Here is a 23,579-nt window from a genome sequence, read left to right on the forward strand (position 1 = left end):
AAAAGACACATAGACATCTTCTTCTTACAAGTCACATTAAGTCAACACGTAAATATTAAATGAAGGGAATGTCACTAATACTGTCCTCTCATATCTGTTCATAAAATAAAATTCAAAGTGCACAATGCACCCAGTATCTAACAGGAGTCAAAAACATTCCATGGTTTCAAACTGAAACCAATAAAAAAGGATCCCTAAGAAATTTTCCATACTATCTATCTGTTATGAACACTGCACATAAATTTGGGAAATAAGTTAAATGTGAAATTTTCTAGTTAAAAAGTTAGTCAATTTTGTTCTTAACTGAAGGGACAAAATAAGCTTTCATTAGCAATCCTAATTCAGCACATTTGAAGCTTGAAAAAAAAAATTACTGATACCAACTCTGTCAAAAACAGAGAGAAAATCATAAGATATCTCATGACATCAGAACAATCACTGAGAACATTTCAGGACAAGTCTGAATGAAACTAAATTGGCCTCTCTGAATAAAGGAAGACAAAATTTTCACTTTATTTGCTACCATAGGATACCTTTAATTCCCTCTGCTGTCCCTTTTAATTTCCTTTTAATTTCCTTTGTTGCCATTATATCTAGTTTTATAAATAAATTCACATACACGTACACATGCATATGTGTAAGGGACAGAAAAGAATGACAGCAAAGTTAAAGTAAAAATATGTGTTATTATCCAAGATTTAGAACAATTAATAGAAAACAACTTAATTTGAGGCTGCAAGAGTGAAAATTTTAGCATTACTCCAAATCTACTCCTAAGAACATGAGGAAAATTTATTGATGCTATTTAGCCCAAGGTTGAACTATGATGCCCTCCACCCTTAAGCCTGTAAGCCTTCATAAATCAACTGCAAAATTCAGTTTATTTATGAAGGCTTACAGGACGGTTTGCATGTTTTTTAACTATTTTCATCCAGTAGCATTAATGACACTTTTAAAAGATATTAAATAGGCTAACAGAGGATAAAGAGGAAAAAATGAAGTTGATCATCTACAACACTACTTAAAAGCTTTAAGAATAGTTTTCTGTTTGTTTTCTTCAAGCAGTATTACATTTTCCATGCTCCTCTGTTACTTCTTCTCTTTCCTTTCTTTTTCACATCTTCTCCAAAAATAGATTCATGGGTAAGCATCACTACAAATTAATAAAAAAAAAGAGCACTACAAAGAAGACAGAAAAAATAAAGGAGGAAAGAAAGAAAAGTCTAGCAATATTACTTGCAGTACTAGTAGATCATACATTATTTTTTAAAAAATGAGTATGCTGTAATATATTTCAAAATGACAGCACGATTTAGGAAATAACAGTACAAATACAAATTAAACATGCCACATTACTAAGGCATATATATATTTTTTTAAAAAAAACAATTTTTAGATTTTTTCAAAGTATGTTGAACTATTCTGCTTTCTTACCAGCTGCTTAAGGGTTTCTAACATGTTAAACCAGGCATAAATAGATTTAAAATGGCAGATTCTGGTCCACATCCAGACTACGCATTCTGCCAAAGCTCCACCAATGGCCCAGATTTTCACGGGAAATCTCTCTCTTTTGATGCTTCTACTTGCCCTGGGCTTTGGGAGGTAGTTGCAATGTACTGCTCCAGTTCCTAACCACATGGAAAACTCACAGCTCCTCCTGGCATTGCAGAGCTGGACGGATCACACTGCAGCTGGATGCTGGACCTTGCAGACCTTGAATTAATCAAGGTCTACTTTCAGTAGACTCAAAACAAGTATGTACTCCTGCGTTAACAACAATATTCACAAACTAAACATCTCAAAGATCAAGTCAGTGTAATTTAGAAAAATGATTACAGATGATCAAAGAACACAAATTTTCCACCAAAAGCCTGTAAATGCAGCTTTTCTGTGAAATCAGCCCTTGCAAGCAAAGGGCAGGTGTTGCATCCAGCCATTGTGAAAGCGAAGTTTTGTGATCCTTCTAGAAGGGATGCAGGTTGCATCAGGCTTCTGCTCGCCACTAAATAATCTGTCATTATTTTTTGGTGAAGTAGAACTTAGCTTTACAAATGAGTTCATTTACAGAGAGCAGGAGAGATCAGTTGGAGGAGAAAAAGTGGGACTACAGATGAATTAAAAAAGGTTAACTAGTGAGGGATTATACAACGAGTGGCTCCCACAATAGCATGATGAATGAGGCAATGTCAAACTGAGAGAAATATATTTGCAATAGCAAAAAAGCAAAGAGTCCCTACCTAGGATCAAATGAGGTTCTGAAACTGAGCCAGACTTGTCATTAGCTTCCACAACTGAATCAGATGTTATGTCACCCCATGCAACTCCTTTGAAAATCAAGTACTGTGGAGAGGGGTGTGACAAAGGGCAAAGAAGAGCTTAAGGAACACAGAGTAAAGTGAAAATTTGCACCCCAGGCACCATTAGCAAAAGTGTGAAGGCAGGAAAAAAAGTAGCACAGGTTACAGAACAAGATCCTGTCTGCGGGGGATTTTTTACTGGGCTTTAAATATTTACATTTCTTACAAAATCAAGATTACTTAAGCATGGCCCACATCATTAATTAATTTATATAAATGAAAAGCACAAAGAATTAACATCAGGATTAGACATTCTGACCTCCACAACCTGAGGAAAATGCAAGGTACACACCACACTTAGCACCCAATAGCTGCACATTTCTAATTAACCTATTCCACAAATGTAGAACATATCCTGATACACATAATGCATAACAGTAATTCAAAAAAGATCATATTGCACATGCAAAAGGCCATTATGCTCATGTAAACTGCAGTTACAGCTGTAAGAAAGCACTGTTACATCAGAGATGTAAATTAAGAGAAAAAGTATTTATACTTCACAAATCCAGAGTCTAAGGAGTTTCTAAAAGCATATATACGAATGTCCTAGATTGAAACGAGTGAGGTAGTGTAGCTACCAATAGAAAAATCTGTTACAAAATAAACTAACTCCACCAAAATAGAGACAAATAAGTATGATTCCACCATTTATTTACATTTATTATGTCCTCATAATAAATGTATAGATGGAGTTTTGATCATTCCTTTGAGACTGTTCACAGAAAATAAGGGAACTTTGGGGTTTATTTTTAATAGACGCAAATATATACATATTTAAATGAAGACTTAAAAAAATCAGAAACATTAGTTATAACAGATTGTTACTTGCGACCTTCAAAAACAGCACAGCTTCACAGCAAAAATTAGTGATCTGATAATTTACACTAAATTTACCTTAAAAAGCAAATAGTGTACAACTACTAAAACTCTCACAAAGTAACAAAATGGAATTTTGAGCTTGCTTCTGGAAAAAATAGTTAATGTATCATGCACTAACTGCTGGATGGTCTGAAAGCAGCACTGTAATACCTGGCTGCTCTCTCAATGACTACTGGAAGATCTTCAATTTCTGCCTGCAAACAGTAAAATTCCAACAGGGAATGTGGCCACGGGAGATTCTTGGTCCTTACTTACCTGTTCACATGCTTGTTTCAACAACTTAGAGGCTACCCTGTTATGCTCAATCAAGTTCAGATGCACAGACACCTGTCTCTCCATCCCCCTACTTGTCCCCACGCGACCTCTCAGCAGCATCCACCACAACCCCTTTCCTCCCCATACTCCTCCCCACATTTCTGCTCTCCCCCCCAGTACCGCTCTCGCCTGGCTGAGGCGGAGGAGACAGCCAAGCAGAGGGCCAGGAAGCAGTGTCTTGTCCCCAAGGGCACCAACCAGGGACTGTGGTTGAGGTTGGAAGGGACCTCTAGGGATCATCTAGCCCAACCCTCCCGCTCCAGCAGGGACACCCAGAGCATGGGGCATAAGGTGGCATCCAGGGGGGTTTGGAAGATCTCCAGAGAAGGAGACTCCACAACCTCTCTGGGCAGCCTCTTCCTCACATGGAGGTGGAACTTCCTGTGTTTCGACCTGTACCCATTACCCCTTGTCCTGTCACTGGGCACCACAGAGAAGAGTTTGGCCCCATCCTCCCTACAATCGCCCCTCAGGTACTTGTCATGTTGATCAGATCTCCTCTCAGCCTTCTCTTCTCCAGGCTAAACTGGCCCAGCTCGCTTACTCCTTCCTCATAAGATAGATGCTTCAGTCCTCTGTCACTCTCCAATGGACCCTCCCTAGAAGCTCAATGTCCTTGCTGTACTGGGGAACCCAGAACACCCAATATTCCAAGTGCAGCCTCACCAGAGCTGAGTAGAGGGGGAGGATCCCCTCCCTCGATCTGCTGGTAACACTGTCCACACCACAGAGCTCTCCTCACACCACCCAGTCCCCATCGTGGGGCCTGAACCTGCCTGATGGCCAGGACGAGCCCAGGCACCCAGCACTGCCAGGAAGGCCCTGGCACTCTGACAGCCTGTGCTTCTGGCATAGCTATAGGCCACCATCATCACCCCTCCAGCAGAAGATGCTAATCCTCACCCCTTTTTTACTTTGCAGGCAGAAAACCTCTGGTACAGGCCTCTCTTCCCCCAAGATAGCTACCTACTTGTTGCCAGTGCTCAAAGGCAGCCCTAAAAATAAAATCAGCACCCCCCAGAAGCGGTTTTTAGTGACTGTGTGACTCTGTGGCGCAGAGGGATTTGCCCAAGTGCAAGGGGACACAAGGAGCTTTCACAGAAGGGTTGGGGCTCCTGCTTTTCACGCCACCTCACTGAAAGCTTCAGCCATGGCAGAAGCCTGGTCATTCTGACACAACAGGTAAAAATATCTCTGCAAAGAGCACAGTTGGGGATTGTGGAAAAAGATGAAAATATTTTGTGAAATATTGCCAAAAACAGCACAAAATAAGATGCAACCAATTCAGTGCTTGAGATGTAGGAGGGAAAAGGGAAAAAAAAAATAAAGTTGCGTTTACAAAGTAATAAAATGCATTAATTCCCATTTACCTAAAAACCTTTGCTGACACAATGATGTCTTCTGTGACCAGCTGGTCACAGAATCTTTGGAATTATCACTATGGCAAACTTAACATGATTTGCAAAAGCCTCCCTTTTATAAATTATGTTTCTGCACAGATTTGCATGCTTCAGTTTCCCTCTCTTCAATTGAAAAACGGGTACTTGCTGTCTCCCACTTGAATAATATACTTATGTATTTGTTTTATAATGAATAAGTCAGGCTTCTGTGACTGAAAAAGACAGAATCTGGATGTATGCTCTTAAAATAATTACAAAAATTCATATCCTTAATGGCTTTGATTTTTTTCATCCACTTCATAAGCAAAATAGGACTTGCATCTCCAAGAACACTCCTTTCTATTCTCAGAACAGAATTTATTGCTAAAATGAAATTCCAGCCTTAATGCTGGCTCTTTCTTTCAGAAGGCTTTCAAAATATTGCCTTCTTATGGAAAAAAAAAGAAAAACATAGAAGTTAGGATTCACATTTTTGTGACTTCGTCTGCAAGGAAAAACTACCTGCAAATCTATTTTAGAAATGCAAATAACAGTGATACTTGGGAACCTTTCTATTTGTCTCCTCCTAAACACAATTTAAAAAAAAAAAAGGCACATAACCTTGCAAGTCCTCTGTCAATTGGTAATTCACTCCATCTGGCTAAGAGTCAATGAGATACAAACAGCAGAGGGACTTGCCCAGAGACAGAGTAGCGGAGTCAGTATGATAGCTTTGAGAAAGTAATCCAGCCTGGACTTGCCCTGCACTGTGAGATAACTGATTAACCAACTTTCTAATTTAGAGTCAAAATTTATCCCACAATGTAAACTGCAAAGGTGGAAACATTTACAAAAATCCCTTGGCAGGCATACTTTTAACAAGGAAGGATCTTCAGCTATAATCTTGTTGGAGGGTTGCTTGCTTGATTCGGCTAGTAAGACCTCAAGCCAAACCGGCAGAGCAGTCATTACGGCCACTTAACACCTGTACAGAGATACAGTGGATTGAATGTGATTTACAACAGCAACTAGGAAACTACTGCAACAAAAAGTAAATAATTTCATTTTTATTTGCACTTCTAAATTAATTGCCTTTTGCTGATAATCCCTAAAAACAGATTTACAAATATAACGATGCCATTATATTGAGTATGCACACAGAATTATTTAAACAGTTATAAGTGTGAGCTCACTTGGGCAGGTTATTTTACAAGATGATCAATACTTCATTTGCATTTGACTTACAATTTGTGTTCTGCTCTAACTGAAAGGACATTAGAACACAAGTGAAAAAAACATACAGGTGTATCTATTAAGTAAAACTAAAGTGTAAATTGGAAGCGAAGCCAAGAACTTACTTAAATATGTTTCAGATGTAAAAAAAAAATTACCAAAGAAAGTAAAATGTACAGTGGGAGATTTGAACTGTTCATATTACTACTTTCTTGCATGTTTCTTATTGTGTCTTCTTACAATCATTTCATTTATAGGTCTGAAGAGGAGAAAACTTTCTCTTCGGTTCTCATTTCTGAAGTTTGCCTGAGTCACTGAGATTAGGTGTTTGAATGAAGCGGATTGAAAATAACCATTCCTTACCTGATCAGGAGGCTAATGCTGAGAAAGAGAAGCTACCACACCAGCTCTATGTTTAAATGATTGATCTCAGGATCTCAGGAGCTAAATATTCTTTTAAAGTCTTACATAAATATAATTAATCAGTACCTGCTTTTTATTTAAGATTCCAAATGAAGGATTCTTTATTCATTTATTATCTTGAATAGTTTTTTTGAAAATTTTCTAAGTTTTAAAATAATTTTAATCATCTAAAACCACTAATTTCAGTATGATTGTTCGAGAAAAAGGCATTGTTGTAGGTAAAATATAAAGAAACCACTAGGAAGTGATCAACTTTTATAAGGTACTTTGTTTTGTCAGTCTTCTTTATTTGGCACCATTAAAACATGTCAAATTCCCTTTCATATTATGTCATCTAATCATTAATATAATGTGCAGAGAAAATGAAACAAAATATGGATTAGTAGCTGCTTACGGCAGTAGAATAGCTTATTACTTTCTCTTTTCTTTTGACTGCAGCTCAAAAAATCATACACAGCTTTAACATCACCACCACAGGAAACTCCAGCTCATTATTTGTTTGCTTCAGGGATAAAGCCAGCTTTATTTATAGTACATACAGCAAACAACATCAGTGTTTTGAGTACTTGCAAAAAAACTATCTTCATGAGAAATATGTGGCCTCATGCATATTATTTATCTGGTCTGACAAGTCCTTGGACTTGCTACAAAAAAAAAAAGCTTTCAAAGTTAGCTGTAATGCTCAAGTAATTTTGGTAGTACAGGCTCAGCCTTTCAGGAAAATAAAAGCTGTACCTGTTAAAACAATAACTTCTGTTCTTGCCCAAGATTATCAGTATAAACATGTCTACACCAGAAAACCTGGATGCAACATTCCAAATCTCTTATCTGTAAACCTCACAAGAGCAAATTAGGAAATTACTTAACATGTGCTTAAAAAAACGAGATGAAGACATTTATGCAGGAAATGGGCCTGGTCAGCATAAGCATACAATAAAAAAATAAAAAAAGGATATATACATTTCAGAATAACTGCTTCTGTGTATTGTCATGTGCGGTTCAATATTCCAGGTAAGATTTAGGAAATGAAAGTCACATTTAACCTGCTTATAAACCATATTCATTTCACCACATCGGGACAACTCATCTGGTCTTGGCCATTTTAGTACACTGGAAGACACGCTCAAAAAACAAGTAAGCATTTTTTCAGACTCAAATCACAAAAAATCCTTTTCCCATCCTAAGCTTTTGCAATGTTTTACTCCTGAAAACTGATCCATTACTGCTGGATGTATTACAGATTTGTTTTTAACTGATGTCACTAACTGGTGAAGCAATAGTTGTACATATCTTAACCCAATTAAAATTATTTTGTGAAGACTTTGCACATTTTCCATAACATGACTATGCCTAAGGTTGATCTAAATTATAATGTGATTTCTACAGTAACAGAGACTAGCTGTAAAGCTAGAATTTAACTTCCAACTTCAGCTGCTAGCTGCATGCATTTGGAGAGAACGAGCACAGCTCTATCCCATTAATTATACACTGGACAAAGTCAGTGGGCAGGAATCATTCTTACCAGAGTTAAAACAAGCGAAAACAAAGATTCTGACCTGGTCAAATGGGTGACAAAGCATTCTAAAGTGTCCAAACTTTTCCTCCATCTTATTTTCAGAGACATTTCATCCATTGTTCACTGCTTGTTTTTCAACTGACAGACATGTAGCCTGCCACATATTGTACTTATAACTGATAAAAAAAAATAAATACTCTAAAAGCATAGATGTAATGAAGGTACTTTATTTGCGTTTCCCACTCCTACTTGTGTTCAGCCAGGACTCCTTCACGTTTTTGGTCAGGAACTGAGAATATTACAGTCCATTAGCATTCGTCACCACACAATACTTAATCACATTTATCAATCCTTTAAAAACCAACTGTGAAATGTTCATTTTGAAGTATTTAGGTTCTCTAGCTTATTAATTCTCTAATAGACAGTCATGGAATTGCAGTCTTTCAGCATCAGCGCCAGTTGCCTCATCCAAACACCTGTTACTTAGTCTAATTTTAATTAATCTTGTCTAGTAAACTAATCTAGCTTCCCTTAACCTAGTAAAATGCCTCATGTAAATTAGCACTCACATTAATTTTCCTGAATATATTTTCAAAGCAGCAAACTCAGAAGTCAATAAGCATTGAAGTTCATCAGCACTTTTACCTGTTGCAGTGTCATCTGACACCTAGTTAAAACCAATCTAAAAGCTAAAAGAGACTGTGAAGGGCAGAGCTTCTGTATTTCTTGTCCCAGGAGAACTACGCCTGTCGATCAATTTTCTTATCTCAACATCCAGAACTTGATGATCATGGCTATCAATACCTTGCAATTACAGTCATTTTGTGATCTTTCTGTGAAACCTCTATAACTTTGCAGTTTAAAATTTATAATAGAAATGGCAGTATTTTCTCTCGTTAAAGAGCATAATAGTCCTTGAAGCATTAAAAGCTGCTGGTCGTAACAAAATCATACTATTCCTGGTCTGAGTACATATAATTTGTTGGATAAGTTAAAAAAATAACGATTTTTTAGTAGCTGAAATGTTCAATGTAATTGAGACTCACCTTTCAAGTCTGTTAACATTATTACAGACAATCCCAAAACAGGAGAAGTCTCGATGATACCATCCAGAAGACTGACTCTGCCAGAGCACAACTATTCAATGGTATGTTATTCAGAATCCTCTATGCCAAATTCAAAACAGGCAAGTGTTTAAATACCATTTCTTAATGAAAAATGGGGTTCTACTGCTGAGCATCAAGAGATTTATTACCTTCTTGGAGGGCCCACCTTTTATGCAGTACAATGAGCTTTGAAGTCCATGCATCCTTGGTCTGTCAGAGAAGGCTTTTAAAAAGCTCTTACTTGCTCAATTAATTATAAGTATGTCAAAGCTCATGTTCTATTAACACACCCTCTACTTTGTTTCCTGAAATCATACTATTATTGCAAAAAAAAACACTGTTTCTTCTAACCCCAAAGCAGACAAGGGGATAATGAAACACAACATTATTCTGTTACCATCATGTTATGAGTAGATTAACCCTACATCACATTTTCTGGTCTTGCCAAAAACCATTTGTTCCACTAGTATTACTTCTGAAACCAAGTCTTCTGCCTCAGTATATTCCTTTGTGCATTCCTCCAGTGATTTTGTCATTCCCATTAGCCACTCTTCATCTGCCTGTCCTCAGCTATACCTACAAGGTCCCTCTCACTTCACCCCTCCTTGTCTTCTGGCTGCTGAGCAGGACAGGATCCTTTTCGGCCACCCTTTCCAGCTCCCACAGCCACCTTCTTACATTTAAAAAAGAAACAACCTAGCACTTCCTTCCAGGAAAACTCTTGGAACAGAGTTCAAGTACAGAGAGGAAGCCATTTATTAATATCTCTATCCCAAATTTGGCAAGTTTGTGAATACTCTTGCAGAACTTCAACAGAGCTCCAAATTAAATGGATTCATTAATGCCCCCCCAAAGAGCAAGCTTTATCATTAAAAATCCAGATTAGAGTTTACAGCACGCCCCATGGATGCACCAGAAATAGACATTTGAGGATATGTGCGGTCACACGAAGGCCATAAAATGTCAGAGGATGGAGTTTTCCTGTTAACATCATCTCTTATCGCTCAGAGCGACAAGGCCATACCAGCCAGCCCGGTTCCCAAGGGCATCCCTACCATGTGTTTTTACAGTCCCACTTCTGTCAAATTTGATCATCCCCAATCCTATATTGTAAAACAGCATTCCACTACTACTCGGTCATGTCTAGCTTTCTTGATTTTTCTTTACCAATCATGACTCTGTTCTAGCTATGAAACATTGTGACAGAACTCCAAACCACACTGGTAAAGACGAATGTAAGGTGAAAAGCAACAGGTAATCCTAGAAACCAACAACCAATTCGCATATTGTGCTTGGCATGAATGCAGTCCCAAATCACTCAGCCTTCTTAAAAATATATGTTGCTACACTATGTTAATTGCCTCACTGTCAGGGAACTATTCCAGAATATGCCTAATGAAATTTCTTGCGGCAGCTAAACCATGGGATTGCCTGGTGGACAAAGCCAGGGTTGAAAATATCTTTCACTCACTCAGCAAGAATAATATCACATATAAAATTTGTAATCGCAACCCACATTTCTACGTGCGGTAAGGAAATTAGGGAAAAAAGATATGTTATCAGCACACACTATGTTATGTTTGGGCCATTAATTAGATGAAGAATGTCATCAATATTACAGCAAATCTAGCACCGGTTAAAATGAATCCCCATAGATGAAGGAGCAATCATTAAGGCTTTATAGAACTGCTCTCCTCTAGAGTGTCAAAAACACCCCACATGCCCTCAAGTGCTGGAGTTTGCTTTTCATCTCTGCTTCAGCTGAACGATGCATAAGCTCAGGCACAGCATTAGCCATTGACTAAGTGTCTGAGACAGCCCTGTGTGCTGTTTATTCCGGCAAGCACATAAAATACCTTGCAGTCATGAAGTGTGTCAGAATGATGTTTACTTTGAACAGAAGTATACAATTATCTTGTTCATAAAGCTGAAACCTTTCTCTCTGGGCAAGACAATCCTTCTTCTCAGTAATATTTCCACAAAAAAAATGCTGCTGCATGAACACAGGAATCCCTGTACACCTTTGGGAGGACAGTACTTTCCCTTTTATTTCCCTCCCTTTATTGAGAGTATGTCTAGCTGTTCTATTTCGGGAAAGCATGAGAAAGGGTTACATAGTTCAAAATGAAGAAAGAGAGAGTGTACTCGGCAGATTAAGATGCATTATTAATTACAAAGAAATATCAAATCTGTACGGAGACAACACGAAAATAGAATTCATTAAACTCCCTTCCCCCTAGAAGGGGGGGAGTACTTTCTTTATCATTCTGCCTGCAGGATAATACACTCAGAATCCTCTTCCAGCAAACATGTTCGTTTCTGCGTAAGCAGTGAATCCTCCAGAGACAGGAAGCAGAGAGAGGTTAGAAAATGCAATTCTTTCTGTATCTCTTTTAGAGATGCCAAACAATATGTAGGGCACAAACCAGCTCTGCAGGTTCGTGATGAACACAGCTCCTCTTGTCTTCTCTCTGTACTGCCAAGTCAGCAAATTAGGAATTTCAAAGAGCATTTTACATATTGTCATGCCTACCTGCTTGCTCCTAAAAAAAAAAAAAAAAAAACTTTGAAATACAGTGAACAGAATTCTCTTTTTAACAGATTAACTATGTAGCCAGGTGATTTCATTCACAGAATTAGGAGAGCTAATTCTAATTGATTATATTTTTAAAGAAAAAAAAAAAGAAATTTCTTACAATACTGTACCCTGCATCTCACTCATTCACCTCTGCAACGCAAGACCTGCCAGGTTGGGCTACGCATCATCTTGTCAGAAGGAAACACGGATGTGTGTGTCTTTTCACCACATTGTCGCTGGTGTGCAAAGCTTATTCCTACCTGCCAAAGCAGCAAACACTTGGCAGAGTTTTCATCTTCCTTGAATTACTGTAAAAGCAAAGCTTGGTTAAGCAGGAGGAACACATGGAAATCACTATTATAAATCAGTGCCTGAAAAGAGCCAAAAGCTCCAGCTGTGGAGAGTGCTTAAGAAGGTGCTTAAAATCCATAACTGCATCTTCCTTCATCTGTATTTTGTAATCACTAAATGTATTGATAGCTAGAGCTCACAAAAACAACTTAAACCCATCACATTCACCTAAGATTCTCCCATCCTCAATATATTCATATACGTGGAAATATTCTTTTGGAAATATGATGTTTTTACTGGAATGGATGTTTTTACTTGGAATATGATGTTTTTAGATTACACTGACAGCTCTAATGACAGAGAAACAACAGCCCAAATATTCACAGAGCGGAAAAAAATACTTAGAAAGACAGATGTTGGCGCTATGAATATGTAAACGTTCAGTTTGTATTTATCTTTTCAGGACACAAGATATCCACTAAACTCTTTATCACATACAACTTCCTGTAAACAAGACTGCATATCTGAATAAATTCCAGTGTAACAGGCAAAAATAAGAGATGTGAATATGCCTACAGAAGACATGTCTAAAAAACAGTGCTAACAGTTTCAGTAAGAAATTCATCTAGAGAAGAGTGGAGAATGTTTAAAAGTTATTTATTTCCTGATACTAGGAGAAAATACTTGTAAAATAAAAAAGTACTCCCAAAATTCCAGAACCAGTAACATTCAGTGTTTCACCTGAGTAGTGATTCTGGTAATCAGTATTGAATAGCTCTAACTTTGGATCATCATCAAAACCACAACACAAAAAGAAAAAATGACCCTAAAATTCAATACGAAATATTTAGTGTAAGTCTATTAAAGTTCTTTGATCATTCACTGCAGAATAACTAGTAGGCCAAAATAAAAGTAGGCCAATGAGTAAACAATATTTACTACTAAATGTAGATTTTGGTTGATTTTTTTGTTGACTCTTTTTTGTCGATTTCTTAATTCTCACCCCACTTTAAAACAAACAAACAAACATATAATTTAAAAGTGTTGTGAATACAAGCACTCCGAAGAGGAACAAACACTGTCTGAAAGACTGAAGAAAAGAGTCACAAAAATTAGATGCCCATCTACCAACTTAGACGAAGGTGTCAGTAGCATCCCTAGGCATTTGGGTTTAGGCCTGCTATCGATATCTTCACTCATTATAAAGAACGCAATAATACCAAGAGTTTCCAAAAAGCAAGAATAGCAAGCAAAACCGATACATCTACAGGACAGAATTACAGCTAACCTCTCTTCCTCCTACCATCCTACACCATCCTTTCTGGTTCTGGCTACATTCCCAAATGGCATTAACCTCTCACGTAGCAGGGATACAGGTAACCTGCAGGTAACCTACAGGTACCTGCAGCAGGGTAACCTTGGTACAGGCATGAGGCCAACAATCAGGAAGGAATCAGATTAGAACAGTCAAAACTACATAGCAGATGAAGTCATAAATTTACGGTAGACTCCACCTTAATTTACAAATGGCAAAGAAAATAGAATTAGATAGAAATTAGCTAACAAACAGGGGAAAAGTGTACTTAATGCTGCCGTCTTCTCTGCAACGAACCACGTAACCTCAGAAATGCCTTGCTTTCTTCCCCGCACAAACCAGCATCAAAACCTTGTAATTTCTTCTTCTCTGGTAGTCATCGCCCCCCCACACACACTCTCAAAACTTGGAACTTGGACCAACCACACAGAATATTTCATGAAATCTCATAAGCACAACACTAACTACACACTTCCGTATTGTGTCTTCCTTCAAATTGGACATTAACTCTTACAGGTGTGATACAAACAAGCCTGTGGCTCGGATGGAGCTGCAAGATGAGAAATACTGCTTAGCTTCTCCGTCTAATTCAAATACAGAAAATAACCAGAAGAGCAGACAATGGAGAACATTCTGAAACTATAGATTGCTTGTGTTTCCCTTATACGTGCCACTCTTTTCTTCAGTACACACCAGACAGCAGGATTTGCTGTCTGGGGGCCTGATGATTCCTATTCTTTAAGTGTCTTCAGTCCTGACAGTTGTAAAGTACAAACTGCCAGACTGTATGAGAAAACTAATCCGGAAATCCTGGCAACGCGAGTGGATTCTCCAGTCACAACAGAAAAGCCTCTCTGATTCTGCACCTAGCAACTGCCTGGAGCACCGCGAGCTGCTGGAGCAGTTTTCTGTGAATGGCTGAGGCTGCTGGCTGAATCACTCACAGCCCCAGCTGTAAAAGCCTGTGTTATTTCTTTCCCAGGATGAAGCTGAAGAAAATCCACGCAGAGCAAGAGCGAGCGGAGGCAGCGTGTTTGGCGCGCACCCCGTACTGGCATGCTCAACAGCTCAGGATAAATCCCTGAAGTTACTCAAGTTCAAACCAGCACTATACAGCTTCAGGGTTCAACTCAAGCCCTGCATAACTATCCCATCCAAAGCTAGAGAAACCATGGCTCTGGGGGGAATTTCTCTTTATTAAGCAATTTTAAAGTATCAGAGAGAATGTGATGGATGAACTGTATTTTACTTCTGAATAAACTGGATTAAAATTAGGTCCTATAGTACCTCTACAGAGAATATGCATCTGCATTCAGGATTCAAAGAAAAAGGGTATGTTCCATTTTGCACGCTCATACAGGTTTGGGGGTTAAGAGACATTTGTGTCAACTAAAAATAAGCATAAAAAAAAAGAGAGGTTTTGACACTTTTGACACTGACGAACATTTTTGTAAAAGTCTGTGTAGTTTATAAATACGAAAAAGAAAAAGAAAAAGAAAAAGAAAAAGAAAAAGAAAAAGAAAAAGAAAAAGAAAAAGAAAAAGAAAAAGAAAAAAAGAAAAAGAAAAAGCCTTCCCAGAAGAGATTACAGGTTCAAATCCAAGGTTACAGCCTCAAATCCTGAACACAGCTGTTTTGTAAGCACCTACTGAAACCGCTACTGTGCCTGGTTTAGCCACTACAAACGATTTAGGATGCTGCACACAACATTTTGTTTCTCCCATTTGGAAGGACAGAACACTATGAACACAGGTACCATTTGACAAGTACATCTTTCATCACTCACAAAATGTGTTTTTATTCTGAAAACAGAGACTGCATCTACAGTAACACCCAAATTAAGCATTTTAGGGTGCACATCACCTGTGCTAGTAAACTGTTAGACCATTCCCCGGCAAAACCCTGGCTTCTGCCAATTCACATCCTTCCTAAGCAATTTCCAGGCACGGCCTGGCAGACATACTGGTCCATGAACCACTCTCAGGAGACAGTGTGAATGTAGCCACCTTGTTTCGGAGGCAGATATTTTACTAGCCTCCATACCTGGATAAAAACTTCTACTCACACAAACAGACCCTTCTGAACTTTATGCACCAATTTCAGCAAGATTTCACCATTAATTTGAAATTTCTTTTAACTACTTTCTCATCTTGATAGATTTAAATAATTAATTACAGCCATAATTTCTCCTTGATAGCTTTTCTAGTTCTGCAGTCTCACTTCTTGCTAGTTTGCTGCTGTAATTGTGTGAAAGACCTACAAATACAGGGGCATACAGATCAATAGCATGAAAAAAAGGGCAAAACCTTTTGCACAGTTCTGTCAGAAATACCCAAAGCCTTCTTTGTAACACATCCCTTTTTATGGAACGTTTGCATATTACAACATCAAGCCAAAAGTGACTATGTGCAAACCTTGAAATATCTTGAATCTTTTCTTTTAAAGACAAAATTCTCTTCTGAAAAGAGCTGCTATAGGAAAAAATATCATTGTGAGATAATATGTTGCAAGGAGAAAAGTGTGTTTTCAGTACAGACTTCTTATTTTTTCCCGGAGTTTAAGTAAACAAGGGAGATATTCAAGTGCTTATAATGAAAAAGTTGATTCATCTACCATTTTTCCAGAGGAAGCCTTTAAAGAACAACCATTTTGCAGCCATTTAATACTCATCTTTCTGATCATAACTATTTTGAATGGCCAGATTTCCAACTCTTGCAGCTACAAAAGCTATTTCTTTTTGTGAACCCTCCTGTTGAGAAAGAACCCATTGAATGTAGCCTGTACCTTCTGCTTTCTCTTTATGAGCAGTCCTGAAAGCTTTTATACATATGCTTAACTCTGTGATGACATCTATGATCAACTTTATCTCAAGTTTTTTCCTGGGTTGTTTTCACTCAGGTGAAAAGTGTAACTTTACTAGCATACAGATGGCCATTCTTAATCAAGAAACTGCCATGAAGAGCAATGACAAATAGCATGATTACTAGTCATATCCAGCCTATACAGTTAACCAAGCTAGCAAACAGCTTTTCTGACAGCAAAACGTAAGAAAGAGCTGATTGATAACCAATTATCTTCCATCAGAAACAAAAAGGCTTTCATGAATGCAGTGCCTGTAGCTGGAAAGGATAAAATAAACCAAGAATGGAGAAGGGGAGGAGGAAGGGGTGTTTTTCATTTTTCTACTTTTACATCTGAAGAAAACAAATTTAGTATTAATTTAATTACTATCAAATTACCATAACTGTGCTTTCATTATCAGATAAGTGATTAAAACACAAGGATTCTGAGATACTGACAAAATATATATATATCTGTAAGGTTTAGAGAGGGAAGCAGAGAAAACAAGGCTAGAAAGAAAAAAGCTGCTGCATTTAAGAGTAAAAGTAAGGAAGGGACAGAAAAGCAGCTTCAGCTGAAGGAAGCACTAAGAGTAGATATTTTCCATATGTATCAGAGAAATATACTGCAGAAGTCATCTGGTGACAGCTTGACTGTAACAGGAAGAGGAGAGAAAGAATATCTGGATGTTGCAAATCTTGGCAACAGGTTGATATTATCCACATGGAGCAGGGAATGGAACAGGGAGGAGAGGGCAAAAAGAGTGAGAGATCAAGAAGAGAGCAGTTTTGCAGTATGTTTGGTTTAATGAACTAAAATACCCAGAAGGAGGGAGGCCAGTCCTACAGGAAAAAAAAGAAAAAAAAAAAAAAAAGCATTTCTCACAGGAAGAATTATCCTTCAGTTCTTCCAATTCATCTCTCCATTTTTTTTCTTCTTTTTTTCTTGAGGGAGAAGATAAAAATCAGATACAATTTTGCCTAAGTGTTTAAGACCAGAGCTTTTTATAGACTATCAATTCCAGAGCGCCAACCAAATCTGAACTGTAAGAATCCACATCTCCCTAACACCCCTTCCTGTAAAAAGGCACAAATGGTCCTTTTTTGGTGTCATATTTGAAAAAGGAAAAAAAAAATCCTGAGAAATACAGAAAATGCAGTTTGGGCTAATACATCCAAGAAAATTAAAATATCCTACTTCTACATCAATGACTCATTTCAGGTCTAGCCTTAGGCCAACAGTTTTGAAAAAATAAATAAATAAATCCCTGCCCAGCTGTGTCATGTATCAAATGAATATCAATGTACTGAAGAGTACATAACCATACACAAAGTTCCTGGATATGGTTTTCATGCAACTCATGGAACCACTTCCAGCCCCACAGGATCAAAACAGATATTTGCAGTTTGGAGACCTATGCTGTGCTGAACTCTATTATGGATTTTCTAGTTGTCTTTTTTTATTATAGTTCCACCCTGCCGTCCAAAGGAGTAGCAGTGCCCAAACACACTTGACAATAAAGAATGTTCAAATTGGGGTCAAATTTGTAAGATTTACGAAAGGTGGGTTAAAGCCAAAATACTATAATTATATTTTAAAATCAGTAGGTTATCTTTTAAGCTTCCTGCTGTTAATTAGTTGACTTTGTACAACAATAGCTGCATTTTCTTCTCCTTTTTCCCCCATATTTCAGCACCAGGCCTCAGCAGTATATTGAAATACAAACATGTAAACATATGCACCTTCCTCCTACCACAGATATAAAAACAATGTTAAGCAACTACTGAGCTTCATAAACATTTATCAAATCTATCTAGAAAAGTCATTTTCTTAATTAAATAGAACACAGGAAATCTCAACACTCCAGAACCCCTCTAGTAACAATTTCTACTTCCTGTTTCTTATTCAGCCCATTAAAGAGCAAAGTGCACCTCCATAAGTGCTATTAAATATATTTGTGTGTGTGCATATATATATATATACATATAACTGCAAATTTAATCACACACATGAAATGACAACAAAGGCAGGCTTAACCCATAGGTTCAGCTTCATAAGGGAGGCTTTTCATGTGCTCTTTGCTAAATGCATCGACAAAATACGATCCACAACCCATCCTAACTTGCACCCCCTTCCATGTCTCATTTCACTATTTTGATGTGTTACAGCATCATCCCAGCAGCTCACGGCACTTGCTGGTTACAGTTCTGACATCGCTTACGGGATAAATATAAATTCACTAAATCTCCTGCCTGCTGTCTACATAATCCCTTAACCTTTCCCTTTCCACGACTGCAGTTCTTTGCCTTGTTCCCATCCCTGGCCTCTCCGCTCCCGTCATTTCCCATGCTGCCTTCCCTTTCCCTCTTGTTTTTCCAAACTGTCAACACTCAGCCTACCTTCACATAAGATTCATTTCCCGGTGGACACCATCCTTTTATCTCAAAGCTCTCTTCAGAAGGCGCTGTTGTTTTTTACACTTCGTTGAGGGGTAGGAATTTCAAAGAGAGTTCGTCAGTTACAGATATATATTTTTTTTCAATTTGGCATCTGTCTGCAAGGCACAGACCAAGCAGAGAACACTAAGCAAAAAGGCCTGTTCCTAATCACCAATGTGTTAAAAACAAAAGGAAAAACAAAACAAAGCAAAAAGCTAACCAAGTAAGCCAACTATGTCACAGTATTCAAACTGCACAGAAGTTACTCCTGCATTAAGAGAGAAGAGACACAAGGCATCTCACATTGTTGGACCATTAGCAGCAAAAGGGAATCCATCTCAGATTTTGTCACTCTTATTTTTAGTTACTCATAGAAGGTGTAAGGTCTAAGGGCAGACCATCAGTAAATCAAAATCTTGCTTTGCTTGGTTTCTTCTTGATTTCCAAAACACTTTTAAATACCTTTCTTCCTTGCTGGGAAGCTGGACACAGAAATTTAAGTTAGTACTTTTAAATGACAATCAAATAATCATTTAGACATGACAAAAAGTCAGTAGCATAGCTAGGTGGTATTTGTTGGGATATCTGTATGTTTGTTGGGTTTTTTTTTTTTTGCCTGTTTGTTTGTTTGTTTGTTTGTTTGAGATAGCTCATACAAAACAAAGCCTCTTGTCAGGGTAAGTACCAGTACTATAAAGTTCTATTTTAGTGTTGACTGAGGCACAAGAAGATCAAGCCATGAAGTATTTCTACAAATTATCACGCATAAAGTAGTTCACTATCACTGTCAATAATAATCTCCAGCTGGGAGAAAAAGTCATTTGTACCAGCCGTATTTCCAGTCAACACAGTTTGAGCTGAACAGTTCGAGGAGTGTAACTTAAGTTTTAAATGAAGTAGCATTTAAAAGTAGTGTTTTTCTAGAGAGTGGGCTCAGAATGCTTATGAACATTTGTGGAAAAATAAGTTTAGCGTTCCAGTGGTACCTAATACACACATTAAAATTATAATAATAATAACAACAACAACAAAAATGTGACAGTAGCCCATTCAAAAGTCTCTGATCAAACATTGACATCCATACACCTTCAGAAGGTACAGAAGACTAATTAAGACTTCAACTCAACAAGGTATAATTAAGACCATGTCTAATTTTAAACATTCAAGGGGCACCTCTGAAGCTGAAGAACACTTAAAAACAGATTTAAAAACTGTTTTAAAAACAGATAGCTTACCAGAGCAGGGCCTCAACTAGTAACTTTACACGCAATTGAAATGAACTCATGTAATCTTCCAGAACACACCAGTCAAAAAAAAAGTTTTTCCTTTACTCCTTCAGTTGGTTAGGTTATTATCCATAAAAGGCTAACAAAATGCATGAAGTTTTGCATGAAGCCTGCAAAAACAGGAATCAAAGTGACCACGATCTGAGTGAATCAAAAAATGAGTATCATCTCATTAGTTTCTCCAGAAAGGAGGCCTTGCTGCCAGTGTACTCGCATTTCCAATAGTTTTGAAGATCTGCTTCCCCTCAGTGCCCCCTTTCAAGCCTTGGCTCTGCGCTTTGTAGCACGATTTGCACAAGCCGGACACCTCTCTTCTGCAAATGGAAATAGAGGGTGGACACTGGCCACTTTTCACATCCTCTCTGTTTCAGCCTGCTACACAAAGACTGCTTGACATACCTGTACCAGAGAAGCTTCACGAACAAATGAGAGGCACTGTAACACAAATGTCAGCACAAGAATTAGTTAAGCCTCTCTTGAGCACCAACACTTTACCACATCATTCACCACCTCAACTAAATTGCAGTCATGAAGCCTTCCTGATGAAGAAGACAACATGTCGCATGCTGACCTTGGAGCTGCAAATCTAGCCTTGAGCCACTTGGTGACCTACATGGCAGGTCCACAGCTCGATAACTAGTTGGCTGCAGTCTGCAAATGCATGATTCATCTTTGGTTCTCCCCACATCATCCCATATGTTGTCACTTGATTATTTGTTATAAAATATAATTTCCAAGAGCAAGCACAGTTAATCATTTGGGTAGGCAAAGACAGAACTTAAAGAAGTTTAATACTAAAATGAAAATCCTATTTTATGTTCCTACCTAAGCACAATAATATGTACACAGTGAAATATATATACATATAAGTATAAATATATTTATTAATTTATATTATGCCTATATATATTCCACTGTGAACATGTTATTGTGTTTAGGTAGGAATATATACATATATATATATATGCAGCACCTAAATAGGTCTGCCTCTCTCTACTTTTCTCCATGCTCCTCCACTTTAGCTAAGTGCCACACATTTCTGTTGCACATTTGGTAGGGTCAAAGACCTACAGTGCATCCACAAAGATTTAATTAACAGACATCTCTTCACCGAAGTGTTACTGGGGCCCACAAACACAAGCCCACGGGTGCAATCAACTGCAGGAAAGATATATGTGAAAAAGTTTGCGAGAATGGCAAGAGCTGTAACGCGGCGTAACACCAACCGCGTATTGCACCACTCAGACAAGCTGAGTGGCTCCTCTCCTTCCCTCCCAATAAAGCAGAGATAGAATTTCAGTCCTTTGCCATTTCTTACAGCATCGCATGTCCTTATGAGACTCTGTTGGCATTTCTCAGCGTTGTGGAATTAGGCTCTCTTATCCTCTTAATGACCAAAACACAGCTGTCCAACACGTCCCAGCTGGCACAACCCCGGCATCTCTGCTACTGACCCAGCAGCACATCATTTGGGCTGTTCTGTCCCTGTGGCAATATTGCATCGTTACACACATATGCGACCAACTCACAAGTTTTTTTTTTTTCTCCCTTTTCTTGCACTCAAAGACAAAATTGCAGCATTGTGAAAGTTCCTACCAAGTTTTGCCCATATTAGGAAGGTCAAATGCAAATCTGACCAAGATGCAGAAGACAGAAAGCTTGGGATTCGCTAATCTCTAGCATATCAAAAGCTGAGTATATATGAGAGGTTAAGAAACTCATATTGCTAAGTTATATCTCCTTGGTACATACCATGGGACAATGATCGGTAAGATGCAGTACTTGCAGACAGAACAAGGCATTTTGGAGCATTTGAGACAACAGAAGAATGAAAGGTAAGTTAGAACTGTGAAATGCCCTCATTAATTGGAAATTTCTGCTGAAGTGACTAAGAGCAAAAGATCTATATTAATATGCTTAGGATTTCAGCACATAGAACTCCTAGAAAATAGTAATATATATATAAACAAAAGCTTTCCTACTTTTTAAATTTCTTTAGTCTGTTGGCAGATTCAGGAAAACAAGTTTTAGTTTATGGTAGCGTTCAGTTTTTAGCGCTGCCCCTGGAACTCTGACAGTTAACGTTTTAACCCATAGTGTAAAGCACTTATCCCCCTGCACACACTAGGCATGAGGCGAGCCATGGGAGCACAGCACAACACGCTGCCGAACCCATCCCCTCACCTGGCACTGTGGAATTCTTAAAGCTTTCCTAGTGATTTTTGCATCCTCCCCAGTGGTCAAAGGGCATACTTGTAGCAGTCATAAATCTGTTCAGCTACAAACCCACAGAACTGCAATGATTCACACCACGTCACACTCTTACTGAAGTTCTTTTTGGCTTAAAGGACCTTTTAAAAATAAATAAATAAATAAAAGATCCCAGAGATAGTACACAAAGCTTGCAATATGCAGAGAAATGACACTCTGAAGGCCATTCTGGTTCTTACACATTAAAGGTATGATCTCATAACCACAATATGCATTAACAAAAGCATTATAACAGCATAGATACATGCAGTTTGAGTAATTTCTTGTTACTTCCAGGCTACATTCTTCTTGAGTGTAACTCCTGTATCTATTCAAATGGCTCCCCTAGGACTAATAACAGCAGGATCTGGTCCAAGAACAAAAAGCAGCTACACACACCACGATGCTTGTTTTGTCAGACATAATTGCCTTTATACAATGCTGCAGACTTGATACAGAGCTGCGGACTTTTGGCAATGCCTGAGCAAAATAAGAGAAGAGCAGTTGCGAGCTACCAACAGCTTCCTAGAAGAGCCCTCACATCTTCCATCCGAGCCTCGAGCACATCTTGCTGCAGCGCTGCTAACGCCAGGGAAATTCCAAACAGAGTAACTCGGCTCGCCCTGGGGGATCTGCAAGACTTCCGAAATAACGCATTGGAGTTTGGGTTTCGTTAGGAGCCTGCCCGTCACTCCCAAACCCATCAGAAACATCCCTGCACACAGCTCAAGAGAAAAAAAAAAACTCCACGAGAAACTCGGGGACTCCCTGCCCTCTGCCTCATTGCCCTTATTCCTTCAGGGAATACGGAGGACCCTGAAGGCGCTGGCGGAGGGGCTGAAGTTGCGTTCCCCCCAGGAGCACGCCCGTTATCCCTGGAAGCCCCCGGGAGCTCCCTTCCCGGCGGGAGGCGAGCGGCGCTTCGCGCCCAGCTCGGGCGCCGGGGGCCGCCCCGCTCCGCCCCGCTGCGCTGCGCTCCGCGCGGGGCCGCGCAGCCCCGGGCCCGCGGCGCCGGGCAGGGCGCGCTCCGCGCACCGAGGCGGCCGCGCACGTTCCCGGCGCGGGGCACGGCCGCCTCCCCGCCGGCGCACCTGGATGTGGCAGGCGATCTCGGCGTCGTCCAGCAGCCGCACGGTGCACTTCATCTCCGCGCCCAGCGACCTGATGCTGGAGCTGCGGAAGCGGATCATCCCCGCGCCGCCGCCGCCGCCGCCGCGGGCGCGCAGGCAGCCGCACGCGGCCAGGCTGCAGCGGCGCCGCCGGCACGGCGCCCCGCGCGCCTCGGCCCCGCCGCCCGCAGCGCAGCGCAGCGCAGCGCCGGGGCCGCCGCTGCGTCAGGCCGGGCTCGGCCCGCCGGGCTCCGCGCCGC

General features: G+C 39.3%; 1 protein-coding gene across 1 annotated transcript in view; it reads right to left on the reverse strand.

Moving 5' to 3' along the window:
- Positions 1 to 23,428, reverse strand: part of FRMD3 (FERM domain containing 3) — a 125,047-nt gene extending 101,619 nt beyond the window's left edge. Inside the window, exon 1 of the mRNA XM_088524517.1 lies at positions 23,302 to 23,428. Coding sequence (XP_088380643.1) covers positions 23,302 to 23,400 — 99 coding nt within the window. The 5' untranslated portion in view covers positions 23,401 to 23,428. The remainder of the gene's footprint in view (positions 1 to 23,301) is intronic.
- Positions 23,429 to 23,579: the final 151 nt, after the last annotated feature.

This window comes from Tinamus guttatus, unplaced genomic scaffold (assembly GCF_059628265.1).
Source record: "Tinamus guttatus ecotype Peru unplaced genomic scaffold, ASM5962826v1 Tinamus_guttatus_pri_ptg000021l, whole genome shotgun sequence".
Lineage (NCBI taxonomy): Eukaryota > Metazoa > Chordata > Aves > Tinamiformes > Tinamidae > Tinamus > Tinamus guttatus.